The sequence below is a fragment of the Mytilus edulis genome, chromosome 7, assembly GCF_963676685.1.
Source record: "Mytilus edulis chromosome 7, xbMytEdul2.2, whole genome shotgun sequence".
In the NCBI taxonomy this organism is placed as follows: domain Eukaryota; kingdom Metazoa; phylum Mollusca; class Bivalvia; order Mytilida; family Mytilidae; genus Mytilus; species Mytilus edulis.
In genome coordinates, this window is record NC_092350.1 from 90,949,723 (window position 1) to 90,972,817 (window position 23,095).

General features: G+C 33.6%; 1 protein-coding gene across 1 annotated transcript in view; it reads left to right on the forward strand.

Moving 5' to 3' along the window:
* The first annotated feature begins 213 nt into the window (after window positions 1-213).
* The window catches only part of LOC139482470 (uncharacterized), a 33,304-nt gene continuing 10,422 nt past the window's right edge, over window positions 214-23,095 (forward strand). The window contains exons 1-7 of the mRNA XM_071266374.1: window positions 214-465; window positions 1,918-2,468; window positions 6,065-6,171; window positions 6,496-6,949; window positions 10,943-11,715; window positions 12,636-12,666; window positions 22,201-22,472. Coding sequence (XP_071122475.1) covers window positions 2,096-2,468; window positions 6,065-6,171; window positions 6,496-6,949; window positions 10,943-11,715; window positions 12,636-12,666; window positions 22,201-22,472 — 2,010 coding nt within the window. The 5' untranslated portion in view covers window positions 214-465; window positions 1,918-2,095. The remainder of the gene's footprint in view (window positions 466-1,917; window positions 2,469-6,064; window positions 6,172-6,495; window positions 6,950-10,942; window positions 11,716-12,635; window positions 12,667-22,200; window positions 22,473-23,095) is intronic.

The window sequence follows — 23,095 nt, forward strand, 5'->3', positions numbered from 1 at the left end:
ATGAATCTTATTACCCCAAAATTTACAACATTGGGAATTTGAGAAGCGTCACTTTTACCATTCTTGAGTTATGCTCCTTTATCTTAACGTTAATATGAGCAAGGGCATTGTCTATGTTCCATGGACATATTCCCCATTTATGTTATTCTCTTTTCTTCTGACACCGGTTGTTCTTTCTATAATTTAAGTACAAAATATTCATTTTTTTTCCAGAATACAACAACATGATGAAGAGGAAAAAACAGTCTACCATGCTGAATCGTTTAACGGGTGAAGGTACCTACGAATCGTATGATATGCGCTGTATGGTAACTGGCCAGTTCGCCGTCGGAAAATCGACTTTGGTGAAGCTATTAGTTGGGGAAATCATTCCCGAAGGAAGACATCCTACAGATGGAATATCTCTCCTTGAAGGTCGATGTGGTCTTGATGTCAAGACAAGAGAATGGGTTCTTATAAATCCAGGTAAGAGTTGAAATACACAAAATGTTTTGTTTTTGTCCTGTCGCATTGGAGGGAGCATTAAGCGTTGTCCGTCTGTTCGTCCGTCCGTAGATTATTTGAAGTTCAGATGTATGTCCAAACTAAGTTTAAGAAGTTTTAATTTAGTTTGCTTCCAATAAATGTTACGTAACTTATGCACAATGCTTAGAACCTTAAAATACTGATCAAGTTTGAATTTTAGGTGTTTCACTTATACCGTGCTAATGTTATGTCCTTTACAAATAATAACTATATAAATAATGTTTGATTAATACTTATTACTACAAAGCTGATCAATTTCAAATTTGTGTAGCGTCGCTTCTACCGTTTTTTAGTTATGTCCATTTGTAACATTATATGGAAACGAGGTCACCTTCCATGTGCCATGGACACATTTCCCCTTTATTTATAGAACTTCACTTTGTCTCTGATAGAAAGGTCTCAAATTTTTTACCTGTTTAAAGTCATCAGTTCGTCTTTCCTTCCTGTTCTTATCATCGCAACTCATCTGAAACCACAAAACATAAATTCATAAAACTTCGTAGATAATAGTAATATAATACTATGTAGATATTCATATCAACAGCAAATTATGCTACATTTTTTTTCTCCGAGAGATAAGTCCCTTTTAACTTAGGATTTTGACCTAAATACACTCCTGCAACAGATTGCCACCACAACTCCTCTGAAACCGCATAGCAGAATTTCATTAAACTTTGTAGTTGACGGGGACTTAATATGTAGATGTACAAATCCACAAAAACATTATGAGCTTACTTTTGTTTAAGTTATTAGTCTTTCAACTAAAGAATCTGATGAGATTTTGTTTGCCAATGACACAATGAGGGCAAACGGTATATGAGCGTGCTAACAAAGGTTCTTTACTTTTTATAGTAATGGCAATTACGACATAATTTCACAGAATCAAGAAATAGCACATGCAACATTTTTTTTTTCTTCTTTTTTTTCTGTATTTTACCAAGAAATGGACTTATTTTTAAACAATATTTCAAAAAATGCAGACGCTGCAGGCGGAACACATAGTTCTATGTTCCTTACATATTTTAATTTTACAAGTTGTTTTCTGGTTTATTTTTTGGAGTGGGAGGGGATTGGTTTTTTTTATTATAATTTTTGTATCAGAAATATGTATAAGTTATGTACATACAAGGCAGAGATTTGTTACACGTTTTTGCATGGGTTGGGCTTCTTAAATTGATTGTTGGTGTTAGCCCTATTTTCAAGACTTTTCAACACCAAATCATCCTTCGTGGTTAGTGAAGCAGTCAAAACATTTTAGCATGTGTACAAAATGTACCCTTGTTTTCAATTTCATTGTTATCTCAGTGTAATTGGCTAGCACATCATATAAGCATTATCATATATTTATATCTTCTTATAATTTTATACAGTGGTGTTGGTTTTTTCATACAGGAACTTATAATGCAATGGACGGTGTATACAATAAGGTATTGATGACATCAAAAGAAGAAGAGGAACCTAATCCAAACAAAAAGTTAGACCAACCACAAGCATCAGATATTAATCCTTCTAGAAGTAAAGATGATGACATGGATAATCCAGGTGTTCTACAGCAGTCACAAGCTGTGTCATGGCCTCTCCCATCAAACCGTCAAGTAATATCTCCAACCAAACTCCAGCAGCCCTGACGTTATCATCTCAGTCGTCCTCCGTTGTACCTCTATCAAGATATCAGCTGAAACAGAAAATGAAAGCAAAGATGACTAAAGATGAAATCAGAAAGCAAATGGAAAAAGTCCTTAAAAGTGGAAAATACAAAATGAAAGTTGGAAGACTCATCTTCTGGGTCTTTGGTGGACAGTATGTCTATTATACAACACACCAGACCTTCATGACTTACAGAGCGTTGTTTCTGGTTGTATTTGATGGAAGCAAAGGATTACATGAACAGGTTCCTGATGTATTGTGTTTTCCTGGGCAGCATATGATACCAACCCCAGCAGGTAATACAGTAAATAGTTATCAAAGGTACCAGGATTATAATTTAGTACGCCAGACGCGCGTTTCGTCTACATAAGACTAATCAGTGACGCTCATATCAAAATATGCATAAAGCCAAACAAGTACAAAGTTGAAGAGCATTGAAGATCCCAAATTCCAAAAAGTTGTGCCAAATACGGCTAAGGTAATCTATGCCTGGGATAAGAAAATCCTTAGTTTTTCGATAATTCAAAGTTTTGTAATAGGAAATTTATTAAAATGACAGTAAAAGTGTTCATTACATGATTGACATATTCAGAAGTTTTACTTCCGTCTGCATAAATGTCTTTATACAGTCCTATTTGAGACACTTGCATATCATGCATATGATATCGAGATAAATCAGAAAATATCATTCAGTAAAGTGCCTATTATTTATCAGTATTGTTGAATTTAAAATCATTCTAAAACCCATCTTACATCTTTCACGGACTTAATATGTAAAGACCAGATGGATGGATAATTCTTTTTTTTTTTAAGTCCAAAAAGTTGGATGCACTTCATAACGAGAACATGTAAATGACAATGTTAATGATCAAAATCACATTTTTTACTAAACAGTTGGGTTTTTTTTTTCGATTTTTGGGGGCAAGTGGACATGGAGTCGGACACGTAGAATCATCATATAAAATGTTCGACGAGACAAGTGAAAAATCATTGATAAAAAACATAAAACTTTCAAGACTAATTACAAACCCCTAAAACATGAACTATTTTTGTATTGCTCTAAATTAATGCTCGAAATACAGGGGTATAATGAAGGGTAGGCCAAACATCAATGATAAAACATGCTGACTGACGGAAGCTTTCTATCAAGTGATAAACCTAGAACACACTTTATTACTACTTTCACTATTATCACTACTGGGTAACATAAAAGCCCAAGGTATGACTGTGCATATTATCTTGTGACCTACATCTAGAAATTGGCAATGAGGGTCGATTGAAAACAAAACTTTACCCGGCAAAAGAGATGATTTCAGCTTTCCAATTGTGAACTTTTCATTCCCGTGCTTGCATTTCCTATCATGATTTTCTTGATAGAGGGTTGAAACTCGCAATGAAGCTATCAAACATAGAGTTCCAAATGGTGAAGTCAAAATCATCCCTATGTGAATTTTACGGATACCATCACGAGTTGGTTGACCATTATGGTATATCCGTTTCACAAAGGATATCGGATATGGCTTTTACGTTGTAACTACAATCCCATTCCTTTTCATGAGTTAGACTATTTACCGGATTTGTTTTACTCAGCCATTAAAAAATAAACTAAACCTACAAACTTTGCCTCTTAATGTCAAAATGTCAGGTTATAATATATGCAACAGTAAAAACAAATAATTGCACTAGTCAAAATGCACCACTTGTAATCATTTTGTATAAATAACATGTTGGAAATATTTCTTCACCATAGTATTTTTATCATAATCATTAGGGTCATTGCAAATTCACTGCTTTGTCCCTTTTATGACCCGTTACAAAGTTGTTGGGCCATATAGCTTTACCCTTCTCCATTATTCACTTATTTTGTCATGTTGTCATTCTGTCATTTCTTCATTGATCTTCATGCTTGATATGGTAAACTGAAAACAGCATAAGTAGTTATTAAAGGTACCAGGATTATAATTTAATAAGCCAGGCGCCTGTTTCGTCTACATAAGACTCATTAGTGACGCTAAGATCAATAAGTAGAAAGTTGAAGAGCATTGAGGACCCAAAATTCAAAAAAGTTGTGCCAAATACGGCTACGCTAATCTATTCCACAAATAAGAAAATTCTTTGTTTTTGCAACATTTAGAGTTTTGTTACAGAAAATTTATAAAAATGACCATATCATTGATATTCATGTCAACACCAAAGTGTTGACTACTAGGCTGGTGATACCCTCGGAGACGAAACGTCTGAATAACGATATATGTCTTTCATTGATGTTGACCTTAGACCTGTACCTGACAAACCTCAGAATCACGGTAAAATAACAGATTTTTAGTCAAAGCAGTCTTTAATTGGTAATTATCTTAGACCTGTATGTTACAAACCTCGGAATCAAGGTAAAATAACAGGTTTAATTCTGCAATGCAGTCTTTAACCAGATTTTTGTGACAAAAATGTCGGTTATTGAATTGGGGATGTGAGGCGGTCGGGCGGGCGGGCGGTCGTGCGGTCTGGCAATCAAATGTTGTCCGTGCATTAACTCATGAACCGTTCAACCAAAGATTTTAAAATTTTAATATGTTGTTACTGACAACTAAATGAAGGTCAAGTTCAATAATGGCGTTTACCGTTCAGGAGTTATGGTTCTTGAAAGATTGAAAAATGGAGTTTCCAGTCGTGTCCGTGCATTTACGCATGAACTGTTCTACCAAAGCTTCCCAAATTTTGATATGTTGTTACTGATGACAAAATGGAGGTCAAGTTCAATAATGACGATTTTGACTTATACCGTTCAGGAGTTATGGTTCTTGAAAGATTGAAAAATGGAGTTTCCAGTCGTGTCCGTGCATTTACGCATGAACTGTTCTACCAAAGCTTCCCTAATTTTAATATGTTGTTACTGATGACAAAATAGAGGTCAAGTTCAATAATGACGATTTTGACTTTTACCGTTCAGGAGTTATGGTTCTTGAAAGATTGAAAAATGGTGTTTCCAGTCGTGTCCGTGCATTTTCTCATGAACTATTCAACCAAAGCTTTTAAAATTTGTATATGTTGTTACTGATGACAAAATAGAGGTCAAGTTCAATAATGACGATTTCGACTTTTACCGTTCAGGAGTTATGGTTCTTCAAAGATTGTAAAATGGCGTTTCCATTCACGTTGTTGCATTTACTCATGAACCATTCAATCTAAGCTTTTCAAATTTTAATATGTTGATACTGATGACAAAATGGAGGTCAAATTTGATATTGACGATTTTCACTTTCACCATTCATCAGTAATGGTTCTTGTTATATTGCCAGGACACAAATAAATGTTAATAAATCCGGTTTGCTGTCGTTGTGACAGCCTCTTGTTTATTGATGATGACCTTAGACATGTTCGCGTTTTTTATAAAGCTGGGTTCAAATTCATATTGAAAAATTAACGATGTTTTATTGTTTATCTAACTACTTGCTAGATTAATCAACTTAATGCTTGATATGGCAAACTGAAAACAGCATAAATAGTTATGAAAGGTACCAGGATTATAATTTAATAAGCCAGATACGCATTTCATTTACTCGTTAAGACTCATCAGTGACGCTCAGATCGAAATAATTATAAAGTCAAACAAGTACAAAGTTGAAGAGCATTGAGGACCTAAAATTCAAAAACGTTGTTCCAAACAATGCTAAGGTAATCTATTCCTGGGATATGATCATCCTTAGTTGTTTCGAAACATTTGGAGTTTCGTAACAGAGAATTTATAAAGATGACCATATCATTGATATTCTTGTCTTGACTACTGGACTGGTGATACCCTCAGGGACGACACGTCTAAAAACAATATATGTCTGTGTTAGAGATGACCAGGGATAGCAAATTTTCACATAATTTTCATATGTTTCATTTTTAGTATTTTTACAACACTGGGTCAACTGTATCCTTACTTATTGTAAAGCAGTATATACAGGAATTCCTAAGATTTTATTTGTTGCAACTCATAAAGACAGAGTACCAAAGGTAAGGGAACAAAGTTATCTGATATATTGGCCTTTTTTCTAATACTATATGAAATAGTTCAACTATATCTATATCAATCTCAATATAATGTTATTCCATTAGATATTTATAAGTTTGGCAATCATGAGTTATGACCCTTTAATGATTTAATTAAGTTATAATCAGTAAACGGCTTGCTGTCAATTTTCCTGTCCTCATCAATGATTGTTCTTCAGAACTTTTTTAGATTAATGATATAGTGGTAAATTCCTTTTACATGAACTTAAGTATTGCATAGATTGTTCTTCACCATGATCTGATCACTCTCATGTACTTTCTTTAAAGGAGGATATTGAAACACGGCGTACAGAGTTATATAGCGGAGTAGAAGAGTTATTCAAAGACCACGAAGGACGAGCACATCTGGTTATCAACAACAAAATATTTGTCAATGCCACAGACAACACAGATCCAGAGATCAATGTCCTAAAGAAAGCAATCACAGATCTTACCTTTCAACATCCATGTTGGGGAGAGTCAATGCCCAATGCCTCTGTTCCTCTTGAACTTGAGATTGCTAACCTGGTAGCAAACGGGAATCAAATATTGTCATTGTTGGAAGTTGAAGAATTAAATGCCATCAGCAAGGTGTCCGTCTTGTCAAAGGAAGAGCTCAGTGATTTCCTTCACTTCCAGCACTCACTTGGAAAGATGATCTATTTTGATACCCCACAGTTGAGAGGTTATGTGATCATAAGTCCGCTACTTCTGGTCGAAGTTATGAGATCGTTTGTTACAGGTACTATCTTATATAATATCAACATTTATACTCCGTGGTCTATAAACACTGCCCGATGCCCATAGTACATGTCAATAATCTCTGAATCTTTATACCGTCCGACGCCAAATATATGTCCAAACAATTCCATATTAACTATAAAAGATAAATACTTACAGTCATACAACTTGTTAAAACAATTATCGTACTCAGACTCAGAAATCATCCAATCAAGGAAAGTTTGTTTATGACTGAAATGCCTGAAATTAACACTTTTTCCCACAATCAGAGAAAAAGAAAAAAAGAAAATTAAAACACTTTCACCTGGCAATTGCCACTACTTGACGTCAAAGATATTCTTCTATGAAACTATACAAACAGTTGCAATCAAATTTTAAATAAATGGTCAGTAGGGTATCTCTTCTAAAGTATGTGTGGGTGGGTTTTTTTTCCATTCCTGTCAGTAAATCAATGTACAGTAGCTAACATGTCTAAATATTTATCATACGTAATAAATGTGTAAATGGTGTCAATATCTTGAAGTATCATACTGTAGATAGGGAAAATATAAGAAGGTCAAACATGATCAGAACGTTAAGATCTGCCTACTTCCAGAACTCTCATAGAACAATTTGTTTTCCTTTTTTCTATGAAAAAAATAATTAGTTTTAGTAAAAGTAAGTATACACTGTATATTGCAATATAACAGATCTTCAATATAAGACCAACAATAACTTTATGCTAGTTCTGTTATCTCGGAAACTTATTATGATAGCTACGTTAAAAAAAATCTACACACTATTGGATCACCTTAATTAATTGTTTGTCTTATGGTAATATGTGGCGCGGACATAGATTCGTACCCTCCCTACAGTCAAACCAAATACATGAACATTGATATATTTCCTATGTCTCTCCTAAGTACGCAACATTTTAGAGTATGAGCTATGACTAGTCGGCTCCGATTTAGAATAAATATCCGGCTAAGTTGACTCCTAACTTTTAAATTAATATCTTTAAAAATATTAAAAATACAATTTCTCTTATAAGATGAACCACACAATTTGTAAATTAAAACAGAACACGTAAATCAAATATCATTGATAAATTACTTTCACAAACTAAAATTTTAAATAACTAAATTACCGAACATCAACGAAATTCAAATTAGAAATCTTTAACACTGTTCTGTTGTACTAATTCGTAGATCTGTAGATTTTTTGTCTCCCGTTTTCACACTGTTCTGTTGTACTAATTCGTAGATCTGTTTAGTAGATTTTTGTCCCCCGTTTTCACACTGTTCTGTTGTACAAATTCGTAGATCTGTTTAGTTGATTTTTGTCCCCCGTTTTCACACTGTTCTGTTGTACTAATTCGTAGATCTGTTTAGTAGATTTTTGTCCCCCGTTTACACACTGTTCTGTTGTACTAATTCGTAGATCCGTTTAGTAGATTTTTGTCTCCCGTTTTCTCACTGTTCTGTTGTACTATTTCGTAGATCTGTTTAGTAGATTTTTTGTTTCCCGTTTTCAAAATGTTGTGTTTACTAATTTGTAGATCTGTTTAGTAGATTTTTGTCTCCCGTTTTCACACTGTTCTGTTGTACTAATTCGTAGATCTGTTTAGTAGATTTTTGTCTCCCGTTTTCACACTGTTCTGTTGTACTTATTCGTAGATCTGTAGTTTTTGTCCCCCGTTTTCACACATTTCTGTTGTACTAATTCGTAGATCTGTTTTGTAGATTTTTGTCTCCCGTTTTCACACTGTTCTGTTGTACTAATTCGTAGATCTGTTTAGTAGATTTGTGTCTCCCGTTTTCACACTGTTCTGTTGTACTAATTCGTAGATCTGTAGATTTTTGTCTCCCGTTTTCACACTGTTCTGTTGTACTAATTCGTAGATCTGTAGATTTTTGTCCCACGTTTGTTCTGTTATACTAATTCGTAGATCTGTAGATTTTTGTCTCCCGTTTTCACATTGTTCTGTTGTACTAATTCGTAGATCTGTAGATTTTTGCGTCCCGTTTTCACACTGTTCTGTTGTACTAATTCGTAGATCTGTAGATTTTTGTCTCCCGTTTTCTCACTGTTCTGTTGTACCAATTCGTAGATCTGTAGATTTTTGTCTCCCGTTTTCTCACTGTTCTGTTGGACTAATTCGTAGATCTGTAGATTTTTGTCCCCCGTTTTCACACACTTCTGTTGTACTAACTCGTAGATCTGTAGGTTTTTGTCTCCCGTTTTCACACTGTTCTGTTGTACTAATTCGTAGATCTGTTTAGTAGATTTTTGTCTCCCGTTTACACACTGTTGTGTTTACTAATTCGTACATCTGTTTTAGTAGATTTTTGTATCCCGTTTTCACACTGTTCTGTTGTACTAATTCGTAGATCTGTTTAGTAGATTATTGTCTCCCGTTTTCACACTGTTGTGTTTATTAATTCGTAGATCTGTTTAGTAGATTTTTGTCTCCCGTTTTCACACTGTTATGTTTACTAATTCGTAGATCTGTTTAGTAGATTTTTGTCTCCCGTTTTCACACTGTTCTGTTGTATTAATTCGTAGATCTGTTTAGTAGGTTTTTGTCTCCCGTTTTCACACTGTTGTGTTTACTAATTCGTAGATCTGTTTAGTAGATTTTTGTCTCCCGTTTACACACTGTTCTGTTGTACTAATTCGTAGATATGTTTAGTTGATTTTTGTCTCCCGTTTTCACACTGTTCTGTTGTACTAATTCGTAGATCTGCAGATTTTTGTCTCCCGTTTTCTCACTGTTATGTTTACTAACTCGTAGATCTGTTTAGTAGACTTTTGTCTCCAGTTTTCACACTGTTCTGTTGTACTAATTCGTAGATCTGTAGATTTTTGTCCACCGTTTTCACACACTTCTGTTGTACTAATTCGTAGATCTGTTTAGTAGATTTTTGTCTCCCGTTTTCGCACTGTTCTGTTGTACTAATTCGTAGATTTGTTTAGCAGTTTTTTGTCTCCCGTTTTCACACTGTTCTGTTGTTCTAATTCGTAGATCTGTAGTTTTTTGTCTCCCGTTTTCTCACTGTTATGTTTACTAATTCGTAGATCTGTTTAGTAGACATTTGTCTCCCGTTTTCACACTGTTCTGTTGTACTTATTCGTAGATCTGTAGATTTTTGTCCTCCGTTTTCACACACTTCTGTTGTACTAATTCGTAGATCTGTTTAGTAGATTTTTGTCTCCCGTTTTCGCACTGTTCTGTTGTACTAATTCGTAGATCTGTTTAGTAGATTTTTTTATCCCGTTTTCGCACTGTTCTGTTGTACTAATTCGTAGATCTGTTTAGTAGATTTTTTTATCCCGTTTTCACACTGTTCTGTTGTAATAATTCGTAGACCTGTTTAGTAGTTTTTTGTCTCCCGTTTTCACACTGTTCTGTTGTTTGTTTTCTTCATATTCAATCGTCATCATTTAACTTTTACAAAACATTTTCGACTATGAAACTTCTCAGCAAAGCTTAACCAAACTTCATAGTCATCATAAGGGTATCTAGTTTAAAACAGGTATTATGACCTTGTCAATCATTCAATATGGAAGATAGAACATGGAGGTGAAATGCAATTGTTTGTTTATTGTCATGAATATAATAAAATACAGAAAATCTGACAGGGCCATGCATTATCAAAAGGTTGAGATCAATTAATAAGCTGTTTGTTAGCAGCAACACTGTCAGGCAACTGCTGATAGAAGTTATTGACCTATAATTACGAATGCTACAAGTCTTTTGTTTTATATTGTTTTCCTATTCAGTTAAAAACGTTAAAAAAAAAGATGGAAATGTAAAAACCTGACATAATCAGCAATACAAGATCTTCAAATAAGTAGTTTTTCCAAAATCGTTAGTTAAGTCTTTACAAAGGCCAAGTAATTATAGTGACCTGAAACGATTCATTTTACCGTTTTGTGTTATAAGCTATTTTTGTTATTGTAAGATACTTTTAATACTATTTTCAATTATCAATTTATAATTTTCACTTAACAGATATTGCCTTTTGGCCGAAGAAAGGTCTCATACGAAATACTTTTGAAAGGATGTCAGAAAGTGGAATAGTACAAAGAAAAGAGCTTTATCTTATTTGGGAACAAAAGCACTTCAATAAAATATCACCCTACAAAGAGTTCATATTTGATATGCTCATCCACCTTGATATTATATCAGAGCAACGTAGATATGATATTACTACGGGGAGTCGGTTACCAGTGGAAAACTTCTTTGTTCCCTGTATGCTCATTCAGAGAAATGACACAAGATTCATGACCCACGAATGCACACCAGAGAAAGCCATCAGTCTAGCATTTGTATTCAAAGGGACAATAATACCACCAGCCTTACCAAATCGTCTCATTAGCGCATGTCTCAGCATGTGGGCTGTGAAGACATTTGAAGAAAAACAACTCCTGTTTTCAGGATTCGTTGGTTTAACATTCGATAAAGCACATGATATTGTAGTGTGTGTTGAAGGTAACAAGATATTGCTCTACATAGTCCATGAAACCTCCAATGGACTGATCGTGCCAGATATTGCCACTGGAATCAAGGAATGCATGTTCACAACATTAGAGAGAATCTCAGATTTCTATAAGTCCACAGTCTCCTCTAGCAGGCAAAAACTACCCTTCCACATAGAATATGCATGCTCCAGGTTAGAATGCTATGTCACTGAAGAGGCAGCATTGACAACTGATGAATGGATCTGTGAGGAACATAAGATTGTACATACTAAAGACAAGTGGAATATTTGGAATCAAGACCAGGTAAATTAAGTTGATGTTATATAAAAAGATCTCTAATCAAGTCACACAGAGCTGACTTGTGGTTTGCTTATGTAATCATCATAAAAAAAGAAAACAACAGGTTGAATCAACCAGACTCACAAGATCAATTTCCTATTTAACTTATATAATGAAAGATCAGGTATGTACAGTATGTAGACTAAATGAAACAGGGATGTAGACTAAATGAAACAGGGATTTCTTCTCTGAATTTTTTTTTCATCTCTTTCTTGTATATTAGATTGGTCTGCAATCTTTAAATCTTAGTATTTTGTACTTATTCTTCAAAACAGCCACACCAGAATACCTAACATTGCAGGGTAAATACTCCTTTTCGACATTATCAAACATATGGCTCAATATGTTTATAAATACTTTACAAATTACATCCTTTGAAGCCTTGCCGTGAATTATATGCAAAAGTGTTGTAGGGGCTAATTGGTTATCAAAAGTACCAGGATTATAGTTTAGTACGCCAGACGCGCGTTTTATCTACATAAGACTCATCAGTGACTCTCATATCAAAATAGTTTTAAAGCCAAACAAGTACAAAGTTAAAGAGCATTGAGGATCCAAAATTCCAAAAAGTTGAGCCAAATACGGCTAAGGTAATCTTTTCCTGGAACAAGAAAATCCTTAGTTTTTCGAAAAATTCAAAGTTTTGTAAAACAGGAAATTTATAAAAATGACCACATAATTGATATTCATGTCAACACCGAAGTGCTGACTACTGGGCTGGTGATACGGGGACGAAACCTCCACCAGCAGTGGCATCTAAAATATTGTATGTAATATTGTTAATACCTTAAACATTAAGGGTTTCACCGCTGAGTTCCCCATGCTTAAAAATACAACCCATGATTTTGCATTAATGATTTATTACTTCCACGATTTTATTTCAGACAAAAGAACAATGTGAAATGGACTGTCAAGGTAAAAACATTAAGTGATTATTACCAAACTGAGCATTATAGTTATTCAATTCAAAACATTTTTGAATAATAGATATTCTATCATATTCTTTAAATCAAATATCTAAAATGTAAGGTTTTTAAAATTTTAAAATAAATACTACAAGATATGAAACAATAATGTAAAACATATATATGTCAGGAGCCTCTGGCCTTTGTTAGTCTTGTATTATTTTTATTTTAGTTTCTTGTGTACAATTTGGAAATTAGTATGGCGTTCATTATCACTGAACTAGTATATATTTGTTTAGGGGCCAGCTGAAGGACGCCTCCGGGTGCGGGAATTTCTCGCTACATTGAAGACCTGTTGGTGACCTTCTGCTGTTGTTTTTTTTCATTTTTCGGGTTGTTGTCTCTTTGACACATACCTCATTTCCATTCTCAATTTTATAAGCTATATAGATATAGGAAGATGTGATATAAGTGTCAATGAGACAACATGAGGCTTAGTTTATGATTAGATCAGCAACATTTAGCACATGCAGATATCTATAAATGTAATTCTGAACTATTACCATCACAAACATTTTTTTTTGCAACCCTGACTATTTGGATTCTTATCTCTCGTCAAATTTAAAAATTAAACATTTTGTAAAATGACTAACTATTAAGTCAATTTGTAAATTTCGAACCTTGCACATGTTGCAAGGGATTTTATATAATTATTAAGAATTACTTTTGAAGTGTCAAAAACTTGTTGAAAGTACTTGATAAATTACATGCTTATATTGGTGATTTTGAATCTGTTCAAAGTTTTGATTGTTGTACCCTATATACCACACTGCCTCACATTCTCATTAAGAAAAAATTCACACACCTAATTAAATGGGCATTTAAAAAGTCAGAATGTGAATATTTATGTTCAAACTCTTAATCATGTTTTTCTTTGTCTAATATGTTCTCCTATTTATTTGTATTGTAGTCCTGTAATATTATGTTGTCATTTCAATGTTAAATTTAACTTTGCCATTAAAGTGCGAGGTTTGGCATGCCACAAAACCAGGTTCAACCCACCATTTTTTTCTTTAAAAATGTCCTGTACCAAGTCAGGAATATGGCAATTGTTATATTATAGTTCGTTTCTGTGTGTGTTACATTTTAACGTTGCGTAAGTTGTTTTCTTTTATTTTTAGTTAGCTCACCTGGCCCGAAGGACCAAGTGAGCTTTTCTCATCACTTGGCTTCCGTCGTCCGTCGTCGTCGTCGTCGACGTCGTCGTTAACTTTTACAAAAATCTTCTCCTCTGAAACTACTGGGCCAAATTAAACCAAACTTGGCCACAATCATCATTTTTTTTTAATTTTTTATTGATCTTTTTGGTGTTCAAGCTACAGTGCATACATACATACATACATTTTTACAATATATAAGTGATTGACATATGGCATAGTCATACTATTGATATTTTACGAATAAGACATAGTAAAAACAAATACAAGTAAATGATGTGAATAATCGGTGTATGATACAAGTAAAAGATACTTTGGAATACATTAAATATACATGATCATATCGAGAATAAAATTTAATTAATAACTTCCATAAATTCCCCCCATCTGTCGACAAATGACTCGTGCTTGTCTTTAGAAAGATATAAATATTCTAATATCTCCAGACGTCTTTTCAAAAATTTGAGAAAAGCTTGCACAGATATAAACAATTTGTCTAATTGTGTGTACTTTACATAATGAATGTAATATTTTGCCTGTAAAATACAATAGTTTAACACTAAGTTATCAGAATTCAATATACCAAAAATGACACTGTCTTTATTTAAAAATATTTTTACTGCAAAAACATATGCCACCAATTGGAAAATTCTCTCCAAAATCGTTTTATTTCTATACATTCAAAAAATTTATGCTCTATAGTTTCTATTTCTTTACAACTGGCACACTCATTAGTTAAAGAAAGTTTATATTTTTCAAGGAGATAATTATGTGAGACTATTCTGTGTAACACTTTATATTGAAAAGCTTGTAGTTTGCTTTCAATAGTACATTTAAAAGCTAGTGAATAAATATTGTTCCACTTTTCGTCACTAATTTCTATATTAAAACAATCATCATTGGGGTATCTAGTTTAAAAAATGTGTGGCGTGACCCGCTTAACCATCCAAGATGGCCGCCATGGCTAAAAATAGAACATAGGGGTAAAATGCAGTTTTTGGCTTATAAATCAAAAACCAAAGTATTTTGAGCAAATCTGACATGAAGTAAAATTGTTTATCAGGTCAAGATCTATCTGCTCTGAAATTTGCAGATGAATCAGAGAACCCGTTGTTGGGTTGCTGCCCCTGAATTGGTAATTTTAAGGAAATTTTGCTGTTTTTGGTTATTAAATTGAATATAATAATAAATAGAGATATACTAAAAACAGCAATAATGTTCAGCAAAGTAAGATTTACAAATAAGTCAACATGATCAAAATGGTCAGTTGACCCCTTTAGGAGTTATTGCCCTTTAAAGTCAATTTTTAACCATTTTTCGTAATTTTTTTATATCTTTTACAAAAATCTTCTCCTCTGAAACTGCTAAGCCAAATTAATCCAAACTTGGCCACAATCATCTTTGGGGTATCTAGTTTACAAAATGTGTGGTGTGACCCGCCAAACCAACCAAGATGGCCGCCATGGCTAAAAATAGACCATAGGGGTAAAACGCAGTTTTTGGCTTATAACTCAAAAACCAAAGCATTTAGAGCAAATCTGACATGGTGTAAAATTGTTAATCAGGTCCAGATCTATTTGCCCTGAAATTTTCAGATGAATCAGAGAGCCTGTTGTTTGGTTGCTGTTCCTGAATTGGTAATTTTAAGGAAATTTTGCTGTTTTTGGTTATTATCTTGAATATTATTATAGATAGAGATAAACTGTAAACAGCAATAATGTTCAGCAAAGTAAGATTTACAAATAAGTTAACATGACCAAAATGGTAATTGACCCCCTAAGGAGTTATTGTCCTTTATAGTCAATTTTAAACAATTTTCATAAAAATTGTAAATTTTACTACCGTAACATTTTCCACAAAAACTACTGGGCCAAGTTCATTATAGATAGTGATAATTGTAAGCAGCAAGAATGTTCAGTAAAGTAAGATGTACACACATATCACCATCACCAAAACACAATTTTGTCATGAATCCATCTTCTTCCTTTGTTTAATATTCACAAATACCAAGGTGAGCGACACAGGCTCTTTAGAGCCTCTAGTTTAGTGTAAAAGTCAACAACACATTGCGATAAGACGTGTCACGGTACTTGTCTATCCTAAATGCATGTATTTGGATTTGATTTTATATTTGTTATTCTCGTGGTATTTTGTCTGATGCTTGGTCCGTTTCTGTGTGTGTTACATTGTAGTGTTGTGTCGTTGTTCTCCTCTTATGTTTTGTGCGTTTGCCTCAGTTTTAGTTTGTTACCCCGATTTTGTTTTTTGTCCATGGATTATTTTAGTTTGAACAGCGGTATACTACTGTTGCCTTTATTTATGACCACATAAGGAAGGTTGGGTTTGATTTTGGGAGTTGAGGTCCCAACAGTTTAGAAATTAGGGGTCAAAAAGGGGCCCAACATAAGCATTATTCTTGGTTTTCGCACCATAACTTTAGTATATTAAGTAGAATAGAAATCTATGAAATTTAAACACAAGGTTAATAAGCATAAAAGGAAGTTGGGTTTGATTTTGGGACTTCTGATCCCAACAGTTTAGGAATAAGGGGCCCAAAGGGTCCAAAATTGAACTTTTTTTTTATTTCATCAAAAATTGAATAATTGGGGTTCTTTGTTATGCCGAATCTAACTGTGTATGTAGATTCTTAATTTTTTGTCCCGTTTTCAAATTGGTCTACATTAAGGTCCAAAGGGTCCAAAATTAAACAGTTTTATTTTAACAAAAATTGAATCCTTGGGGTTCTTTGATATGCTGAATCTAAACATGTACTTAGATTATTGATTATTGGCCCAGTTTTCAAGTTGGTCCAAATCGGGGTCCAAAATTAAACTTTGTTTGATTTCATCAAAAATTTAATAATTGGGGTTCTTTGATATCCAAATCTAACTGTGTATGTAGATTCTTAACTTTTGGTCCCGTTTTCAAATTGGTCTACATTAAAGTCCAAAGAGTCTAATATTAAACTTAAGTTTGATTTTAACAAAAATTGAATTATTGGGCTTCTTTGATATGCTGAATCTAAAAATGTACTTAGATTTTTTATTATGGGCCCAGTTTTCAAGTTGGTCCAAATCAGGATCCAAAATTATTATATTAAGTATTGTGCAATAGCAAGAAATTTTTAATTGCACAGTATTCAGCAATAGCAAGAAATCTTCAATTGCACAGTATTGTGCAATAGCAAGAAATATTCAATTGCACAGTATTGCGCAATAACAAGAATTCTTCAATTGCACAATATTGTGCAAAGGCAAATATTTTCAATTGCACAGTATTGCGCAATAGCAAGAAATATCTAATTGCACAATATTGTGCAATAGCAAGAAATGTTCAATTGGAGTTATCTTTCTTTGTTCAGAATAGTAGTTGAATCAGCTTAAATCATTGTTTTATACAATATACAATGTATATTCACTTTTACTACCAAATGATAAATTAAAACAATCTTTACCATTCAGTGATAACAAGCACTTTATTTTACATTTTAATATTTTATAATGTTATTTAAATGAGTTGTTATTGTTGCAACATTATAACTTTGAATTGAGATCAGTTTTGGAAAAAAGGGAAAGGGGATGTGAAAAAAAAATGGGGGGGGGGGTAAATTTTTCTCATTTCAGATTTCATAAATAAAAAGAAAATTTCTTCACACATTTTTTTGAGAGGATTAATATTCAACAGCATAGTGAATTGTTCAAAGGCAAAAAAAATATTTTAAGTTCATTAGACCACATTTATTTTTGTCAGAAACCTATGCTGTGTCAACTATTTAATCACAATCCAAATTTAGAGCTGAATCCAGCTTTAATGTTGTGTCCATTCTTGCCCCAACCGTTCAGGGTTCAACCTCTGCGGTCGTATAAAGCTGCGCCCTGCGGAGCATCTGGTTAAAACATTTGCTAGATTCATAAACTATCTTGGATTTTTACCAAACTTGGACAAGCTTTTTACAATCAAATGATAGTATCAACAAGAAGAATTTTATTGATTTTTTTCCTCATTTTTTTTACCCAATGATTAACAGCAAAAGTAGGCGAGACACTGGGTTCCGTGGAACCCTTACGAATTTTTTTAGTACAATAAACAAAAGAATTTTGTCAATTGGACATGCTTTGATACTATATATGGACTTGAATATTTACTCGATTACATTTTTGTTCGCTTTGGAGATTCTGTATATCGTAAGGTTATCGAAATTCCAATGGGGACTAACTGTGCACCACCTCTTGCGGATCTGTTTTTGTATTGCTATGAGTTATGACAAAAATCAGAAAAGACCCATCGAAACAACATCTGATACAGAAATTTAATAATACTTTTAGATATTTGGATGATATATTGGCTCTCAATCATGACGACCTCAGTAGGTATACTAAAGAAATGTATCCTGTTGAACTTACTTTAAATAAAGCTAATGCTAACAATGACCACTGCCCTTTCCTCGATTTTCATATCTATATCATTAAAGGAAAGCGTAATACTAAAATTTATGATATAAGAGATAATTTTTCATTTCTTATCGTTAATTATCCATTTTAGATGGTGACGTTCCCTTGTCACCATCTTACGGTGTTTATATATCTCAACTTGAACCATTCGCTCGTGTATGGAACAGCGTTTTAGATTTTTAGAAGCTAAATGTATGTATTACTGAAAAATTATTACATCAGTGTTTTCGATATCACAAACTAGTCAAAATATTTACTAAATTTTATCATCAACAACGACATCATTCGTAAATGTAACTCAAAATGCAGACTTATTATACCTTCAGGTATGTCACATCCAATCCTTTATGGTAATATTCTTTTTAAAGCACAAACATGTCAGTATTCACCTCAGAATCTAACAAAACCTTTAAATATACTTATTAAGAAGTGATATAGTTACGATACTGTTGTCAGGTCATTAAAGATAATATATTTTGGCTTTAATATTGATTTTCTTATAGGGTCTTTGCATCGGAACTAAGCACATTTATTCAAAAACAGTTATTGCCATGACATGGGTTATGTTCTTCTCATATATATAAGAATGGTATGATACTAAACCCCTAACGGGATGGATTGTGCCTGACATTCATATGATGAAGATATAATCTTTCAATCAGTTTAATTGAAGTCTGGAGCTGGCATGTCAATTATCGTCATTATACATAATCTACTCTGTATGATGGATATGTCTCTATTAATGACTCGCTGCCATTTATACAAAAGCCATTAGGTATTCATCACATTCGCAGGAAACTTGATTCATTATCCCTTTCAAAACTTCATTCTCTAGTCAATTTATTTTTGGAAACTACCGTTACAATCCCTCATTCAAACCAATACTAACTTAAAGCTATCATTTCGGATATTGCAAGTCACAGACTTTTCAAACCAGTTCGTATTGTAAAAAATGAAAAAGAGAAAAGATCTTTGCTTAATCCTTTCTTTGCCAGCAAATTAAATGTCTCGATGACGTCAACTTATGCAATATCCTTCATCTAAATTAATTCGGTCGAAAATACCTCCTTATTTCAAAGATCAGTCTGTACCATTCATTTGCTATACCTATATTAAACATATGGCAAATCAAATTTCAATTACAAACACGTTTTTCGGGATCTCAATATTGACGACTTCAAGCCTAAACCTCCTGATTGCATTTGTGCTAGTTCCCAATTAACTTATAATCCGGCTGGTCACGTTATTAAAGGTGAATTCAATATTGTCAATAACATTTCCCTACGAAATGTGTTATCGAAAGGTCCGAAATAACGTGAGCCTAAATCCATCAATTGGAAATAAAATTTCATAATTTTGATGGATTCAGTCGAGGATAATACCAGGCAATTAGCTTAGCTCAAGAAGGAAGACGAAGACACTCTTTCCGAATGGATTAAGGCAGTGAGAACGTTGATACAAATCAAAATTAAGAAACTGAAATGTTGCAAAACACTTATCCTACATCCATGACAAATATGTTGTTGTCCTCGCAGATAAAGACCCAGACAACATCGTTTTTGTGTGTAAAACTCATAACATTAACTGCTTTGTAGACTAATTATGTATTGACAATTCACTTGGAAGCTCAACATGCTCAACATATACCCTAATGACATTAACCAAAGAGGAAATCCTGGATAATCATGGGTCTGTTCTATGTCCCTTTGGAATTTCAACTAAAGAACTGGTTCTTCCATAATGGTATTGGATACCAAAACTACATAAGTGTCCTTACAAACAACGGTATATTGCTGGGTATTCCAAGTGCTCCATGAAACCTCTTTCTAAATTATTAATATCTGTTCTATCATCAATCAAAGCCGAGCTTCAAAGTTATTGTGAAACTGCCTATTCTAGAGGTGGCGTGATTCAGATGTGGATACTGCAAAATTCCAAAGATATTTAAGAGTACTAGTACATACAATCTAACTCTCTTCCATCTTCCAATAGTATTAAAACATAAATCCTACTTTGTAAAGGATCACTCTGATTCAAACAAAAAATTCTCTGAATCTGACATTATCAAGATGCTCAATTCTTAATTGACAACACATGTGTTACTTTCGGAGGACATGTTTTTCAACAGACTGTCGGTATTCCTATAGGAACCGATTGTGCCCATCTTCTTGTCGAATTGTTACTTTATTATTATTAGACTGAATTCGTACAGGAATTTCTTAGGAAGAAAGATAAGAAGTTAGCAATATCCTTTAACTTTACTTTCCGCTATAAAGATGATGTTCTCTCACTTAAATAATTTCACGACCGTGCAAGGGCTGTATAGCCAGTCAAGGTCGGTAAAAACTTCCATTTGTAAATAATTAAACATTTGATGACTATGTTGACCTCATCTATCCAATTGGACTAGAGATACAACAGATACAGTTAAGTAGGCTTCATATCTTGACTTGCATCTAGAAATTTGCCATGAGGGTCGGTTGAAAACAAAACTTCACGACAAAAGAGATGAATTCAGCTGTCCAATTGTGGACTTTCCAATTTTTAGTAGCAACATTCCAGCAGCACCAGCACACGGGGTATATATCTCCCAATTGAAACGATATTCCAGTGCTTGTATTTCCTGTCATTATTTTTTATATAGAACGTTGCTGCTCACAAGGAAGCTATCAAACCAATCTTCCAAATGGTAAGATGAAATTATCCCTTCCAAAATTTTACGGACACCATCACGAGTTGGTTGACCGTTATGGAATAACCGTTTCACATATGACATCAGATATGTTCTTTACGTCGTAACTTCAATCCCCTTCCCTATCATGAATGTGACCTTCCGAATTAGACTATTTACCGGATTTGTTATAACATGAGCATCACGACGGGTGCCACATATGGAGCAGGATCTGCTTACCCTTCTGGAGCACCTGACATCCCACCCAGTTTTTGGTGGGGTTCATGTTGCCTATTCTTTAGTTTTAAATGTTGTGTCATGTGTACTATTTTGTAGATAGATATAGGAAGATGTGGTGTGAGTGTCTGTTTGTCTGTTTCATTTTTATCCATGGCTTTGTCAATTTATTTTTGATTGATGAGTTTGACTGTCCTTCTGGTATCTTTCGACCCTCTCTCACTAATTCAGTTTGCTCCGTTCTTATTAATTCAAAAATGCGTTATTAGGGGGAATGGCAAATATTTGCCTCCACCTTAACGCTTGAATGAAAAAAAGTGCCGTAACTGACCCATTAGAATAGAAATAATTCATGGGGGCTTTACTGTATACTGATTTTACCACGGGTTTGCCTATTATGTCGATATCTAACCCCTCGGTGCGCTCGTGATGAAATATTTATCTTAAAGGGCCAACCCATGGTGACATCAGTATAAAATCAAACCCCAATAAATTATTTCTATTCTAATGGGTCAATTATACGGTCTTTGTTTGGGGGATCGACGCGTTTAAGTGAAGGCAAGTATTTGCCATTCTCACTAATAAAATCAGTGAGATCAGTTCAGATGCAAGCCTCCATGAATAATTTCTTTAATAAAACCTGCCACTCAAATAGTTTATGAAATAGCAAATAATTAGTACATACAGTGCATGAGGGAATTGTAGATCATTTATTAGAATTTAAGAGAGTTCCAATAGTTCAAATACGTCTTAGTGCATGTCAACATCATCTTCTTTTGTAATGAGCAGTACAAAACATGGTCTGTTTTTAATTTTTTTTTATAATATAAACTCTCCTTTCAGAAAATGTAAGTAATATTACATGTTTATCTAAATTGAGTAAGCAAACTCGTCTAATGTTTAACAATAATCAACCATCCTTAAAATGTTTGATTCACTGTATAAACATTCATTTTTTGCACATATAGGTTTACAAGAAAGTGCCTTGAATCAGATACCAAGTGACATTGAACTTCAAAGATTTGCATCACGATGTGATGATGTCACCATAAAAGAGTTAGCCATACGTCTTGGTATGAGTTTCCAAGAATGGGATGAACTTGAAAGGAATAATCCTGACTATATTCAGATTGTCAAGTATAGAATATTGGTCAACTGGAGAGAAAAATGTTCAGGAAAATTCAGCAACATAGCACAAGCTTTATCAGAGATGAAACTAACTACACATATGTTGTGTCAGGTAAAATAACAGAGATATAAATAGCTACACATATGTTGTGTCAGGTAAATTAACAGAGATGAAATAACTACACATATGTTGTGTCAGATAAAGTAACAGAGATAAAACTAACTACACATATGTTGTGTCATGTAAAGTAACAGAGATGAAACTAACTACACATTTGTTGTGTCAGGTATAAAGTAACAGAGATAAAACTAACTATACATTTGTTGTGTCATGTAAAGTAACAGAGATAAAACTAGCAACACATATGTTGTGTCATGTAAATTTACAGAGATAAAACTAACAACACATATGTTGTGTCATGTAAAGTAACAGAGATAAAACTAGCAACACATATGTTGTGTCATGTAAAGTTACAGAGGTGAAACTAACTACACATATGTTGTGTCAGGTAAAGTAACAGAGATAAAACTAACAACACATATGTTGTGTCATGTAAAGTAACAGAGATAAAACTAGCAACACATATGTTGTGTCATGTAAAGTTACAGAGATAAAACTAACAACACATATGTTGTGTCAGGTAAAGTAACAGAGATAAAACTAACAACACATATCTTGTGTCAGGTAAATTAACAGAGATGAAATAACAACACATATGTTGTGTCAGGTAAAGT